Raw genomic sequence first — 12,534 nt, 5'->3', positions numbered from 1 at the left:
CCCCGCCCCGCGCCGCGAGGCCCCTCCGCCAGTCGTCCGCTTCCCCCATCCTCACCTGCATGTTGGGCACGAAGCCCTTCTTGATCCTCCAGCAGTTTTTATTAATCTTGTCCAGGAACTGCAGCTCATCGTTGTAGCTGCGACTCATGGCTGGCGATAAGCGTGGCGGGAACCGCTGGGACGCTACGAGGAGAAAGCTGCAGCCGGCTCGGACGCGTGGAGCCCTCAGACGCAGGCGCAGCGCGCACCCTGGCAGGACGCGCTACGGCGACCGCCGAGGCTCAAGAGGCCCCGCGTCAGACGATCGCTTTTCTCTGGTTAGACTGTCCTCTAGCGTTCGCTTTCCCTGGCTCTTCGTTCGTTTATTTCTGCTAGGCTAAATCCTGTAGTCACGTCGTGTTGTTTTGTACGACGGTGTGGAGCTTATTATTATTTACCATTTAGTGATGGCCCTGGGGCATCAATTCAGAATCTGGGCTCTGTCCCTAAGCCTTTTTTTCTCCTTCTCCTCTCAAGACTAGTGCTTTACCATTTGAGCCACAGCTCCACCTCCAACTTTTTAGTAGTCAGTTAGAGCTAAGAGTCTTAAAGACTTTCCTGCCTGGGCTGGACTTGAACCTTGATCCTCAGATCTCAAGCACTTGGGTAGCTAGGATTACACATTGCCAGGTGCCACGCAGGAATTTTATTATTTCCAAGACAGAGTCTCACTGTGAAGCTCAGTCTAATCTCAAACTTTCCACCTTCCTGCCTCCATCTCTCCAGTGTTGGATTACAGGTGTGCCCCCAATGCTTCAGTAGGGTGTTTTTTTTTGTTTTGTTTTGTTTTGTTTTTAACCATCTATTAGTTTTCTTTTTGGAAATGTTTTTGATCAGCTCAAGAAAACACCTGGAATCTGGGTCAAGTCCAACCACTCTAGAGAATACACAATTTGGAGTTTACATTCCCAGCAGTGAAGGGAAAACTATATACTTGCAGCTGAAAAATATTTTTTAAAATCATTACCACACATGAAATGTTTCAGAATGATTCAGTAAATATATATCAAGTGACTCTTCTGTTAGAAAAATGTCCCAAAGAATAATAAAACACAATAATATTATTTATTCCTAGAAATACTTGGAGGGGGGCACCTATTATGGCCAGAAGTGAACTACAAAGATGATTCTAATGCATACTTTATGCTTGTTTCAGTTACCTACCAATCAGAAATGCTTGGATTCAGTCTATGCCAGCCCCATTTACTAGTTCTGTATAATGAGTCCCTCATAACCTCTGTGTCATCTGTGAAATGGGCTCATTCTTCACAGAGCTGTGGAGGTGAAATACAGTGACTGCGGAGGAGTAACTAGCCTAAGGTTTGGCCCAGGGTAAGCACACTGTAAATTCCACTAGCCTGGAAATAGAAGAGCTCAGGGGATGATTTCTCTTCATTCCCTATACATCAACACAAGTTTTCCTACTCTGCCCCACTTTCACACCATTGTTTAATATTAATTGATATCAATATGATTCTCAACTACAAATGGCCTAGGTTTAGAACCCTGCATTGCTAATTCATTGAATCCACTGGGAAACATATCCTAAAACCTAAACAAATGATACAGTGTGGCTGCAGGAAAGCACACTCTGCTCTGTCTCTCTCATGGTATTAGGGGGATTGAATCCAGAGTTTGGTGCTCAGATGCTGTATCCCCTGAGTCATAACCCCCAGCACTGCAGGAAAGATTGAAGAGTCCTGGGATTCTCTTTTAATTAATTTTGTTTGTTTGTTTATATTTGCCAGTAGCAGGGTTTAAACTCAGGGCCTCAAGCTTTCTTGGCTGGCACTTTACCACTTGAGCCACGCCTCTAAGGCCGGGAATTTCCCTTTTAGATCAATCCTTGATATCAGTACCACCTTCCTGTTCATAAAGGTTAAAGAGGTAAAATTCTCTTTTCTTTATCCTATTTTGTTAAGATCAATTCAGGACAGGAAATCTCTGGAAAAAATGACTGCCATTGATAGAAAACAATTTTAATGAAACGTGGGACAGTAACAGTGAATATAAAACATACAATCCAATACACAGGCAGGGGAAATCCCCTTAGAGAGTTGAAGAGCTCTCACTACAGAAAATGACCCACACAAAGAGAGACTTAAAAAGTTTCTTACTCCCCTGGTCAGAAATACACACCTTCCTTGTATCCCAGAATCTGAAAAACACAGGCATTCAAGATATGCATACTCCCTGCCCTCCCCTCTCCCCTTCACATTCACTCCATTTTCTACCTATTCCCCTATTCAGCCCTTTAACCCCGTGGTCTGCCTCACTCTAGGCCTCTTACAATCATTGAAAGAAAGCTTCTTGCCTAAGCAATTCACTAGGGCTTAAAGATTCCAGTGTGCACAGTCTTCTTCCCATAGTCACTGCTGTGGGATGAAGGACCATTTATTTACTCCCTGAGATGGATTAAAAACTGGCAATCCAGGGCCTGAGCCTCTCCCTCTCTCTCCACAATCTGTTTATTTGTGAGCAGGCAATCAAGGGGTTGGCGTCTCCCTCCAGGGTCCATTTATGAGGTTCAGACCTCCCCAGTTATGGAAACTTGGCTGTTGCTTTGAGAATGTTTCATGTCTCAGGTCGGTGGAAATCAAAAGGAAATCCTGCAAAAGATTCAATGATGAGGAGAGATAACATTCAATGAGGAGCATGTCTGGGTTTGCCTGAGGACTGAGGGAGGGGGGGGTTCTTCTTCATCAAACCCTAAAGCAGCAAGCTTTCCCCAACACCCCCCTCCCCTGCTTGTGAGAGCCTAGCTGTAGGAAGAGACCATTTTGAATTATATCACCAGGTGTGATTTAGTCATTGGGGGCCCAAGTACAAAGAGGCAGGGGTATGAGAGGAAGTAAGGCGTTTCATATAGATGGAAGATGGTTTTTTTCTTTGTGCTAGTACTAGAGCTTGAACTTAGGGCCTGGCTACTGTCCCTTAACTTTTTCAATCAAGGTGGGCTCTCGACCACTTGAGACAAAACTTCACATCCAGTTTTTTGCTGGTTAATTGGGGATACAAGTCTCATAGAATTTCCTGCTCAGGCTAGCTTCAAACTGGGATTTCAAATCTCAGCCTCTTGAGTATCTAGGATTACAGATGAGAGCCACCAGGGCTTGATGAGAAATGCTTTTTGAAACTTATTTATATCTCCTCAGACAAAACAATGCCGAAAGAGAAGAAGGGAAAGGCATTATTAAGTGTGTTAACAATGATTAGCTAGGATACAGTTTTCAGTGGATCCCTGATTCTAGAGGAGAGTCAGATTTTTTTTTTTTTTTGCTGGTCATGAGGCCTGAACTCTGGGTCTGGGCGCTGTCCCTCAGCTCTTCAGCTCAAGGCTAGCGCTCTACCACTGGAGCCACAGCGCCACTTCCAGCTTTTTCTGCTTATGTGGTGCTGAGGAATTGAACCCAGGGCCTCATGCTTGCAAGGGATGCACTCTACCGCTGAGCTACCTTCCCAGCCCAGAGAGTCAGTTTTTTGTGGGGGAAAGGCCCCTGACAGAGAACTCAACAAACAGAGCCAGCCTGATCCCAGCTGGTTGCTTTGTCAGTTACTTAAGCCACTTCACCCCTCAGTGTCTTATTTCCCTCATCTATAAAATGGGATTCAAAATTCCACCCTTATGGGCTTGTCTTGTGGAACAAATAAAGCACATTAAAGATTATTTTCTTGAAAAAGTTTCTCGCCACCAGAGCCGGTGGAGGAGCTCTGGCGGCAATAGCCGGACACCGAGGCTGTGCTGAACGAGAAGGGGCTCGGCACCGGTACCCCTATATCTCTGAGAGCCACCTGTTTTGGTTAGATGTTTCTGGATTAGGATTCTCACTGGAATACCCCACCATTAGCTTACATGCAGTCTCCAGGGATCTAAATGCCTATCCTTGAGAACATTTGTATGTTATGGTGAATGCCAAATTTGAAGAAGAATCAAGAGAACCTCTTTCTGATGAAGAAGATAACAGTGATGATGATGTGGAACCTATTGCTGAATTTAGATTTGTGCCTAGTGATAAATCAGCATTGGAGGCAATGTTCACTGCAATGTGTGAACGTCAGGCCCTGCATCCAGATGCTGAGGATTCAGATGATTATAATGGAGAAGAATATGATGTGGAAGCACATGAACAAGTACAGGGGGATATCCCTACGTTTTGTAACTATGAAGAAGGATGATCCCATTTAACAGCAGAAGGGCAAGCCACATTGGAGAGATTAGAAGGAAAGCTCTCTCAGTCTGAGTAGTCAGTATAACATGGCTGGAGTCCAGACAGAAGATTCAATAAGAGACTATGAAGATGGCATGGAGGTGGATACTATACCAACAGTTGCTGGACAATTTGAGGATGCAGATGTTGATCACTGAAAGGGCTTTAATTTGCTTTAAGATTCTGCTTGGGACTGTAGGAAGAAAGTTGGTGCCTCTTCCACTGTGGAATGGGGCTGATGAAAGGCTTTTTTTCCTTCAAAACTCACTTGAACCAGTTCTTTCTTAAGACAACTATAGTGAGGCAGCAGGTTGTCACCAGCAGAAGAAACTATGACCTTTATTAACAAAGGTGAGTTAACTTAACCAAGGGGGTGTTTGTAGTTTATCGCTTGTCCTTCTGTGTTTGGTGTTGTCTAAGTAGGCCACTCCTTCCTGCCTTTGATGCACTTCTCTGACCACTAGCAGGTCAGAGAAACACACAGGAGCTTGGGGTGTGGGTTGACTAGGGTGGGGTTTGCAAGAGAGAGTCTGAAGCTGAAAAGCCTTTGGGATGTAAGGAAACCTTTTCCCTTAAGAGACAAAGCCAAGATCACAGAGGAACTAGCCTCTGTTGTGTTCCACATGGACACTAGTCTTTATAATTTCGAGCCCAGATGAATGAATTCAGGCTTTGCTGGCAACTCTGGAAAACCCCAACTGAATCCCACCACTGATGCAGTGGGTAGCTTCTGCCCTGCTTTACCATCTTCTCTGTCTCTTAAGTTATAGCCTTGAATTTCCACTCTCTTAGGTTCTATAACAGATCAAAAGAACTGTGATGAAGTCCTCAGAGTCCTTCCATGATAATTGTTTTGTTTTTGTAATAGCTTAACAAATAAATCTAGATTTTCTTTAAAAAAAAGATTATTTTCTTGTACAGTGGAAAGGAACAATTTGGCTGCTAAATGAAATTAGACTTGGCCTGACTTTTCCTCTTTTCATTGTTAAATGTAATCTTTGAGAGCTATACATAATTTGTTTATAAAATTCCCTGGGCTGGGGAAAGAAAGGACTGGGAAGGTGGCTCAGTGGTAGAGTGCTTGCCTTGCATGCATGAGGCCCTGGGTTCGATTCCTCAGCACCACACAAACAGAAAAAGCCAGAAGTGGCCTTGTGGCTCAAGTGGTTGAACACTAGCCTTGAGCTGAAGAACTGAGGGACAGCACCCAGGCCCAGAGTTCAGGCCCATGACTGACAAAAAAAGAAAGACAAAGAAAAAGTCTTACAAAAAGAAATGAGCCAGTTATAAGGAAACTTAAAAATCTTACCTCGAGAACTTCAATATCTGAATTGATGAACGAGATATTGTAAGGGTTGGGAAGAGGAAAACCTTGCTGTAGTCTTGCTAAAATATAGAAAAAGACGTAAGAAAATTGGGCATGTGCACAAATATTTAGAGACTCTAGAAAAGAAAACATCTTTTCAGTCATTTATCCTTTTTATTCCTCTTGGTTCTATTTGCATTCTCTGACATGAAAATGTCAGAGAATTTTTTCTAAACAAGTTATTAATTCGTCTGCATTTAGTAAAAGAGTATTTGCAATTATATGCATTTGGATATCAGAAAACTCCTGTCCATTTTGCTGTTTGCTAACATTTTGGTGTCTGTTCTGAAGAATATGTGTGTGCTGGTACTGGGTTTGAGTTCAGGCTTGCTTGGCTTTTTCCACTCAGGACTGATGCTGTACTTGAGCCATGCCTCCAATCCTGGCCTTTTTGCTGGTGAAATGGAAATAAGAGTGTCTCAGACTTGACTGCTCCAGCTGGCAATCCTCATATCTAAACCTCCTGAGTAGAGAGGATTACAGGTGTGAGCCACCAGCTCCTAGCCTATGCAACTTTGTGTAGATTTCATCTGGCTAATTTTAAAGTTGTGAGAACAGAACTAAATGAATTTGTGTTGTCTGTTTTGGATACCTAACCTGAAGATTTTGTTAAAAATTGATACTAATATGCTCTCTTTAGGAATCTGATTATATTACTTATTTTATACATAAAATAAAACATGAAATAATAATTTAAAAAAGTGTGTTTTATTTTGTTTTTGTCTTTTACCAGTCCTGGCACTTGAACTCAGAGCTTGGGTACTGTTTCTGAGCTTCTTTTGCTCAAGGCTAGCACTCTACCACTGGAGCTACAGCTCCACTTCTGGCCTTTTTGGGTAGTTTATTGGAGATAAGAGTCTCAAAGGCTTTCTTGCCTGGACTGGCTTTAAACTGTAATCCTCAGATCTCTGCCTCTTGAGTAGACAGAATACAGGCACTCAGCCAGATGCTGTAGTTTGAGAATAACTATGATACAGGGAGAGACTGAGGGTTATCATTCAGTAAACTGAGGTATGGACCATTGTCCTTGCATACAAGCTAGCAAGGTCCTTGCTGGGAGGAGGCATCTCATGTCTGGGTGACTTTGAGACTCCTCTGTTGAAGGAAAATATCTGCATCTCCTAAAGCAGTCATCATGAGTTGTTTTAACCAACTTCACAAACAGCATTGCTCACAACACTTCTATCCAGAATCACTAAGTTTGCAAACCTATCATTGACAGGACACACTGTACATTTCTGGCTCTGGCCTGATTGCAGAAGAACACTCTAGGAAGAGACTTATGTGGATACGTGGAGTGGGGGCATCTCAAACAATTCCCATGTCTAGCTAACGTGGGGAGTCCTATGGTTCCCTAAGGATCCCTTACTGTTGGCCAGCGGGAGGACTCCAAAGTGAAGGATGGAGGACAGAATATTCTCGAACCTCAAGACCTGAAAAGAAAGAGGAAGGGTTCAGTTGTTGAATCAAGGCAATCTGAAAGCAGCATGCCTACCTGATGTGGCATGAACTTACCTGGATGGAGAAAGCAGGAACTGGAGTTTCCCCAGAAGAGTTCAGGAAACCAAATTTGCCATTTCCCCCTTGCCCACGGGCACTTTAACTTTGCTTTGTACTGTATTTAGGTGACTGGCAGCAAGAGCACAGGGACCACATGGTGACATGGTGGCTATAAATGGAGTAGCTTAGCTATCTGCCAGGCAAGACAACAGAGCATTGATGGATTTGCCCATTCACAGCCTTCCCTTATTTACTGGGCCCCTCAACCCCAGGAGTTCCTTTGCATTACATTACATTCTTAAGTGAACTGCGTTGGCAGATCATTTTATTTATTTTCAAAGTTTTGGTTCAGTTCTGGAGCTTGAACTCAGGGCTTCATGTTCTCCCTGAGCTTTTTTGCTTAAGGCTGGCACCCTGCCAGTTGAGCCACAGCTCCACCTCCCACATTTTGCTGGTTAATTGGAGATAAAGATTCTCACAGACTTCCCTGCCCCAGCTTCGAACCATGATCCTGAGATCTCAGCCTCCTGAGTAGCTAGGATTACAGGTGTGAGTCGCCAGTTCTTGACCCCAATTTATCTTCAATAAACAATGGTAGTTGGATAGCCTAAGCAAGCCAATGTTCAGTATTCAGTGACTATTAACTTTTTTTTTTTTTTGGTCAGTCCTAGGGCTTGAACTTTGGGCCTGGGCACTGTCCCTGAACTGAACTCTTCAGCTTAAGGCTAGCATTTTACCACTTGAGCCACAGCACCACTTCTGGCATTTTCTGTGTATGTGGTACTGAGGAATCATACCTGGGGCTTCATGCATGCTAGGCAAGTACTCTACCACTGAGCCACATTCCTAGCCCCTACTAACTTAAAAAAATGTTTTTGGTGACACTGGGATTCGAACTCAAGGTTTTGTGCTTGCTAAGCAGATGCTCTACCCCTTAAACTATGCCTCTAGCCCTCAGTGAATACTTTCTGGTCATCCTTTATGCTTAGCAACATGAACTTCTTTGCAGTTTAGGAAGTATGGCTTTGAAGTCAGACTGTCTAGGTACATCTTGTTTTTACCACTTAGTATGTGGTGTTGGAAAAGTTATTTAACTTCTCTGTGCTTCAGTTTCCTCAACTGTAAAATGAAGATAACAGTAGCAAGATATAAATGAATAGAGTCATCATCATCATCATCTTCTCATAAGATGGTTTTTAAAATTAGACAAAGTAATATTACGTAAAATTCCAGTTATAAACCATTTCCATCTCCCCCCATGCTGTGTTAGCATATTGTGTGGCTGATACTAAGCAGTTTACTGGGGTTACAGGCATGCACCACCATGCCTGGCATCAGTATTGATACTTGAGACCTCCGTGTACAGTATGAAAGATACAACTTAGTTTCCAGCTTATGGACAGTATTGCTCCTGACTCTTAATCTTCCCAAACTAAAAATCAGGGCTCTCCTCTAAAAGTAAATAAACAAGCAAGCAAACAACTACCTAGTTCCTTCTTGCTAAACTCTGAGTTCTTGGCTAATTTCTTCCCTGCATGTAATCCTGCTATTCCCAGGTCTGGCTGAGCATTGCATGATTCATTCAGTACCTACTATCTCCCACGAACGTCTCTGTGAGTATTAAATGACTTGCCTCAAACCTAACAGCCAGGAAGTAGGACTCACTCCTAATGTTTGGACCCAGAGTTTACATATGAGACAAGTGTGTTATTATACGATTCACTGAAATAATATTACAGTTAGGAAAGCAATTAAGATGCTAAGTCAATTCTGTCTCTGCATCATTTTATGAATCCTTCCAACAACCCAGAAATTCTAATCTCTAGCTCCGTGCCTGCGCACACTGGTTTTTCTCTATGGTGTTTTTCAGTATATTCATTATACTTTTGTATTCTGATACTCATCTGTGCATACTCACACATTCTAGGACAGGTTTCCAAATTGTGGCACTATTGACATTTTGGCTTAGATAATTTTTTGTGGGGGAGGGGGGCCACTTGTGTACCGTAGGATGTGTTGACAGCACCCCTGATCTTGTACTATCCCTCTTCCCACCCCAGGTAGTGATATCTTCAGATGTTGCCAGAGGTCCCTGAGAGAACCCTCGTTGAGAACCAGTGCCCCAGACTATATGTGCCATAAGCACAGGTATTTTCTTTCTAGAACAGGACCAGGATCAATAAGTGCCCATCACTGAATGAATAACACTCAAAACTAATATTTACAGCTGGGCGCCAGTAGCTCGCACCTGTAATCCTCGCTATTCAGGAAGCTGAGATCTGAGGATTAGCTGGAAAGTCTGAGGAAAATAGAAGCTGTAGAAGTAGAGCTGTGGCTCAAATGGTAGAGCACTAGCCTTGAGTACAAAAGCTCAGGGACAACACCCAGGCCCTGAGTTCAAACAAAACCAACCACCCCCTCAGACATTTACATAGCTGAGCGTGAACTAGACCCAGTTCCATTTACGACCCTGGCGCTAAAATCTACACATTAAGCTTCTCTCTGATAGGATCACATGTGAAAAAAATAACAGTGCCTTGACAATAAAATTAAATAAAAAAAACAACAAATAGTGATTTGACTGTTGCTTCTGGAAAAGTCTTGGGGGTTCTCACTCCCAAGTAACAGCTTGACAGGCTAGTCCCCCTCCACACACTCCATAAAAGTATCCATATAGATCTAATTTCAGAAGATGGCCAGGAAGCATTTGAAGGACAACCCTTTGAGAGTGTGTCTCTTAAGTTGAACTCTAGATGATTATTGGATCTAGAATAATCAAATGATTATTTGGTTAAGAATGCCTATTTTTCCAGTGCCACATAATGTCCTAGTGTCTTTTGAGTTCTTTTTTAAAAGCCTTATTGTATAAATAAAAGACACTTGAGAGTTTATGGACTCCATAGATGAGTAGCTACAGGAAGAATTTCAATGTGAAAACCTAGAGCCAGGGAGAAATCAAGGAACCAGAGATAGAACTGATGTGCCCACGCTGCCATGAAGGCCAGTTCTCATTCAGGCCAAGCCAGGGGACCCCAGAACTCCTGATTCCTACCTTAATATCACTGCGATTGGACTCTGGCAAAGAGAGGCGGAATCTAAAAAGAAATAGGAAAAGTTTAAGAGGGGGTAGATTTAAAATCAGTTCAAAATGAAAAAGAGGGATTTCTTCATTCAAAAACTCGCTATTATAAAAACATACAAACTTGGAAGTCATCAAGTCTATTACATCTTCATTCCTGGACTTTGCTACTTAAGATTCAGAACTGGCCAGGTGCTGGTGGTTCACACTTCTAAGCTACTCAGGAGGCTAAATTCTGAGGATCTTGGTTTGAAGATTAGGGCAGGAAAGTCTGTGAAACTCTTTTTTTTTGTTTTTGTTTTGTTTTTTTTTGGGGTCCAGTCATGGGGCCTGAACTCTGGGCCTGGGCGCTGTCCCTCAGCAATTCAGCTCAAGGCTATCACTCTACCACTTGAGCCATAGCGCCACTTCCGGCTTTTTTTCTTTTTGCTTATGTGGTGCTGAGGAATTGAACCCAGGGCCTCATGCATGCAAGGCAAGTGCTCTACCACTGAGCCACCTTTCCCAGCCCCGTGAAACTCTTATTTCCAATTAACTACCCAAAAGCTGGACATGGCACTGTGGCTAAAAGTAGTAGAGGGCTACACTTGAGCAAAAAAGCTCAAGGACAGCACCCAGGCCCAGAGATCAAACCCTATGACTAGAGTGCACACACACACACACACACACACACACACACACACAGGAACCAGAACAGGACTAGCAGAAAGCTTGGCTTTGTCTCTAAGTGGCTTCTCCACATGCTTCTGTCTATCTATGAGACTTCTTAATAGTAAACTGGAATGTCTAAAACAAGGATAGGAACTGGTTTCCAGGGTTCTGCCTCTGAATCCAACTTTACAGCTTCCCCAATCCTTTATTACAATCCTGGCCTACTTGTCTATAAACTCTATGCTCAGTCCAGGGGACAGGCCTCCAAGGGCTGTGTTAGGCATGTCACTTTTTCTGGGGGTACGGAGATTTACACTCATTCGGGTCATGCCTCCAGCCCTTCATGAGTATATTTGAAGAACAGGTTTTAACAGAAGAGGTACATTTTCTTAGTATCTGTCAATATAGCTTCACACTGGTAATCACAAAACCAATCGATAATAAAACCAGTCAAGTCTGGTGCAGATCCATGATATCAGTCAACCTGATCCCGGTGGGTCATCGCAGAAAGTTCTGAGGAAATGTGGAGTCCCTTCTTCTGGCCACACTGTCTCTCAAGAGTGGGCAAACCTCGCTCAGACATCCAGCCTACAGAATGGCGGAATACTTGTGAGTTTCCCCTCTCTTCCTTCACTTCAAGCCCAGGCCATGCCTGGACACCTCATGACTGGCTGCTATGAGTGAGCTTGCCTGGGCTTTCCTCCAGCATACTTTTTCCTCCTGGTCCGTTGTCGTTCATTACCCAGTTCTGACAGGGTGGCACACTTGCAGGTTGGTGTCCTATGGGACTCTCCTCACAGAGTGAAGAGAAACAGATGAAAAGAGCAGAGGTCTCTTTGCTCCTGTTCTGAAAATCTGCCAAGCTCAACTCTGACCACCAGGTGGCGCCTGACTGGTCCTCTGCCTTCCTCTTCAACCAGGTTAACTCCACTGCTGCTTAAAGCCCTGTACGAAGGAAGAATCCATTCTTTCTGTGGAACCATAGAATGGCTGGGGAAGAAGAAAACTTAAGTAGTCGTACTTTGCAGACATTTAATAGTCATTCTTGGACTTGGAGGTGTAAGCTCAGTGATAGAGTGAGTGTTGGCTTGTGTGAGACCCTAGGTTCCACCTCTGACCACCACCGCCACCACATGTATGTATACACAGCCTATTTAACACATTTGAGAGATTTATTGCCTGGATGGAAAATCAGAACAAAACTGCAAACCCTGAAACACAGTAAATGACACAACATAGGACAAGAGTCAAGCTGCTCAAGTGTCCCAGTCGCGGCAGTGTCACTATTCTGACAAAGTGCCCAGCCCAGACACATTTAGTACCCCACAGACTTTTGTCTATGTCTTTCCCTGTGAGGGTGGAGATCCAGTCATAATAATAGAAATTCCCAGGACTCAGTTAGGTATTGTACGTTCTGGAGCAAGTGTGGGGTCATTTGGCCATTAAGGATTCTTCTTTCTTTCTCTATCTCCTTTTATTTTATTTCACTTCATTTCTCTCTCTCTCTCTCTCTGTTTCTCTCTCTCTCTCTCTCTGTTTCTCTTTAAAATAAAGTCTTGCTATGTAGTCTAGGCTGGCCTTGAACTTACTACCATCATCAGCCTTTTGAGTGCTTAAATTGTAGACATGCAGCTGGGTGCTGGTAGCTCACACTTGTAATCCTAGCAACTCAGGAGGCAGAGATCTGAGGA

General features: G+C 43.4%; 2 protein-coding genes and 1 pseudogene across 2 annotated transcripts in view; 1 reads left to right on the top strand and 2 right to left on the bottom strand.

Moving 5' to 3' along the window:
- Rtcb (RNA 2',3'-cyclic phosphate and 5'-OH ligase) overlaps positions 1–161 on the bottom strand; it is an 18,059-nt gene extending 17,898 nt beyond the window's left edge. The window contains exon 1 of the mRNA XM_013024939.1: positions 56–161. Within this exon, the coding sequence (XP_012880393.1) occupies positions 56–148 (93 nt within the window). The 5' untranslated portion in view covers positions 149–161. The remainder of the gene's footprint in view (positions 1–55) is intronic.
- Positions 162–2,525: 2,364 nt separating this feature from the next.
- Positions 2,526–12,534, bottom strand: part of Bpifc (BPI fold containing family C) — a 31,739-nt gene continuing 21,730 nt past the window's right edge. The window contains exons 12-15 of the mRNA XM_013024813.1: positions 10,166–10,208; positions 6,983–7,046; positions 5,557–5,633; positions 2,526–2,648 (exon numbers count right to left, since the gene is read on the bottom strand). Of these exons, the coding sequence (XP_012880267.1) occupies positions 2,526–2,648; positions 5,557–5,633; positions 6,983–7,046; positions 10,166–10,208 (307 nt within the window). The remainder of the gene's footprint in view (positions 2,649–5,556; positions 5,634–6,982; positions 7,047–10,165; positions 10,209–12,534) is intronic.
- LOC105991971 lies at positions 2,695–4,562 on the top strand (annotated as a pseudogene).

Source organism: Dipodomys ordii, unplaced genomic scaffold, assembly GCF_000151885.1.
Source record: "Dipodomys ordii isolate 6190 unplaced genomic scaffold, Dord_2.0 Scaffold79, whole genome shotgun sequence".
Classification (NCBI taxonomy): Eukaryota; Metazoa; Chordata; class Mammalia; order Rodentia; family Heteromyidae; genus Dipodomys; species Dipodomys ordii.
Note: the sequence above shows the minus strand (reverse complement) of the source record. Positions and strands in the feature narration are given on the sequence as shown.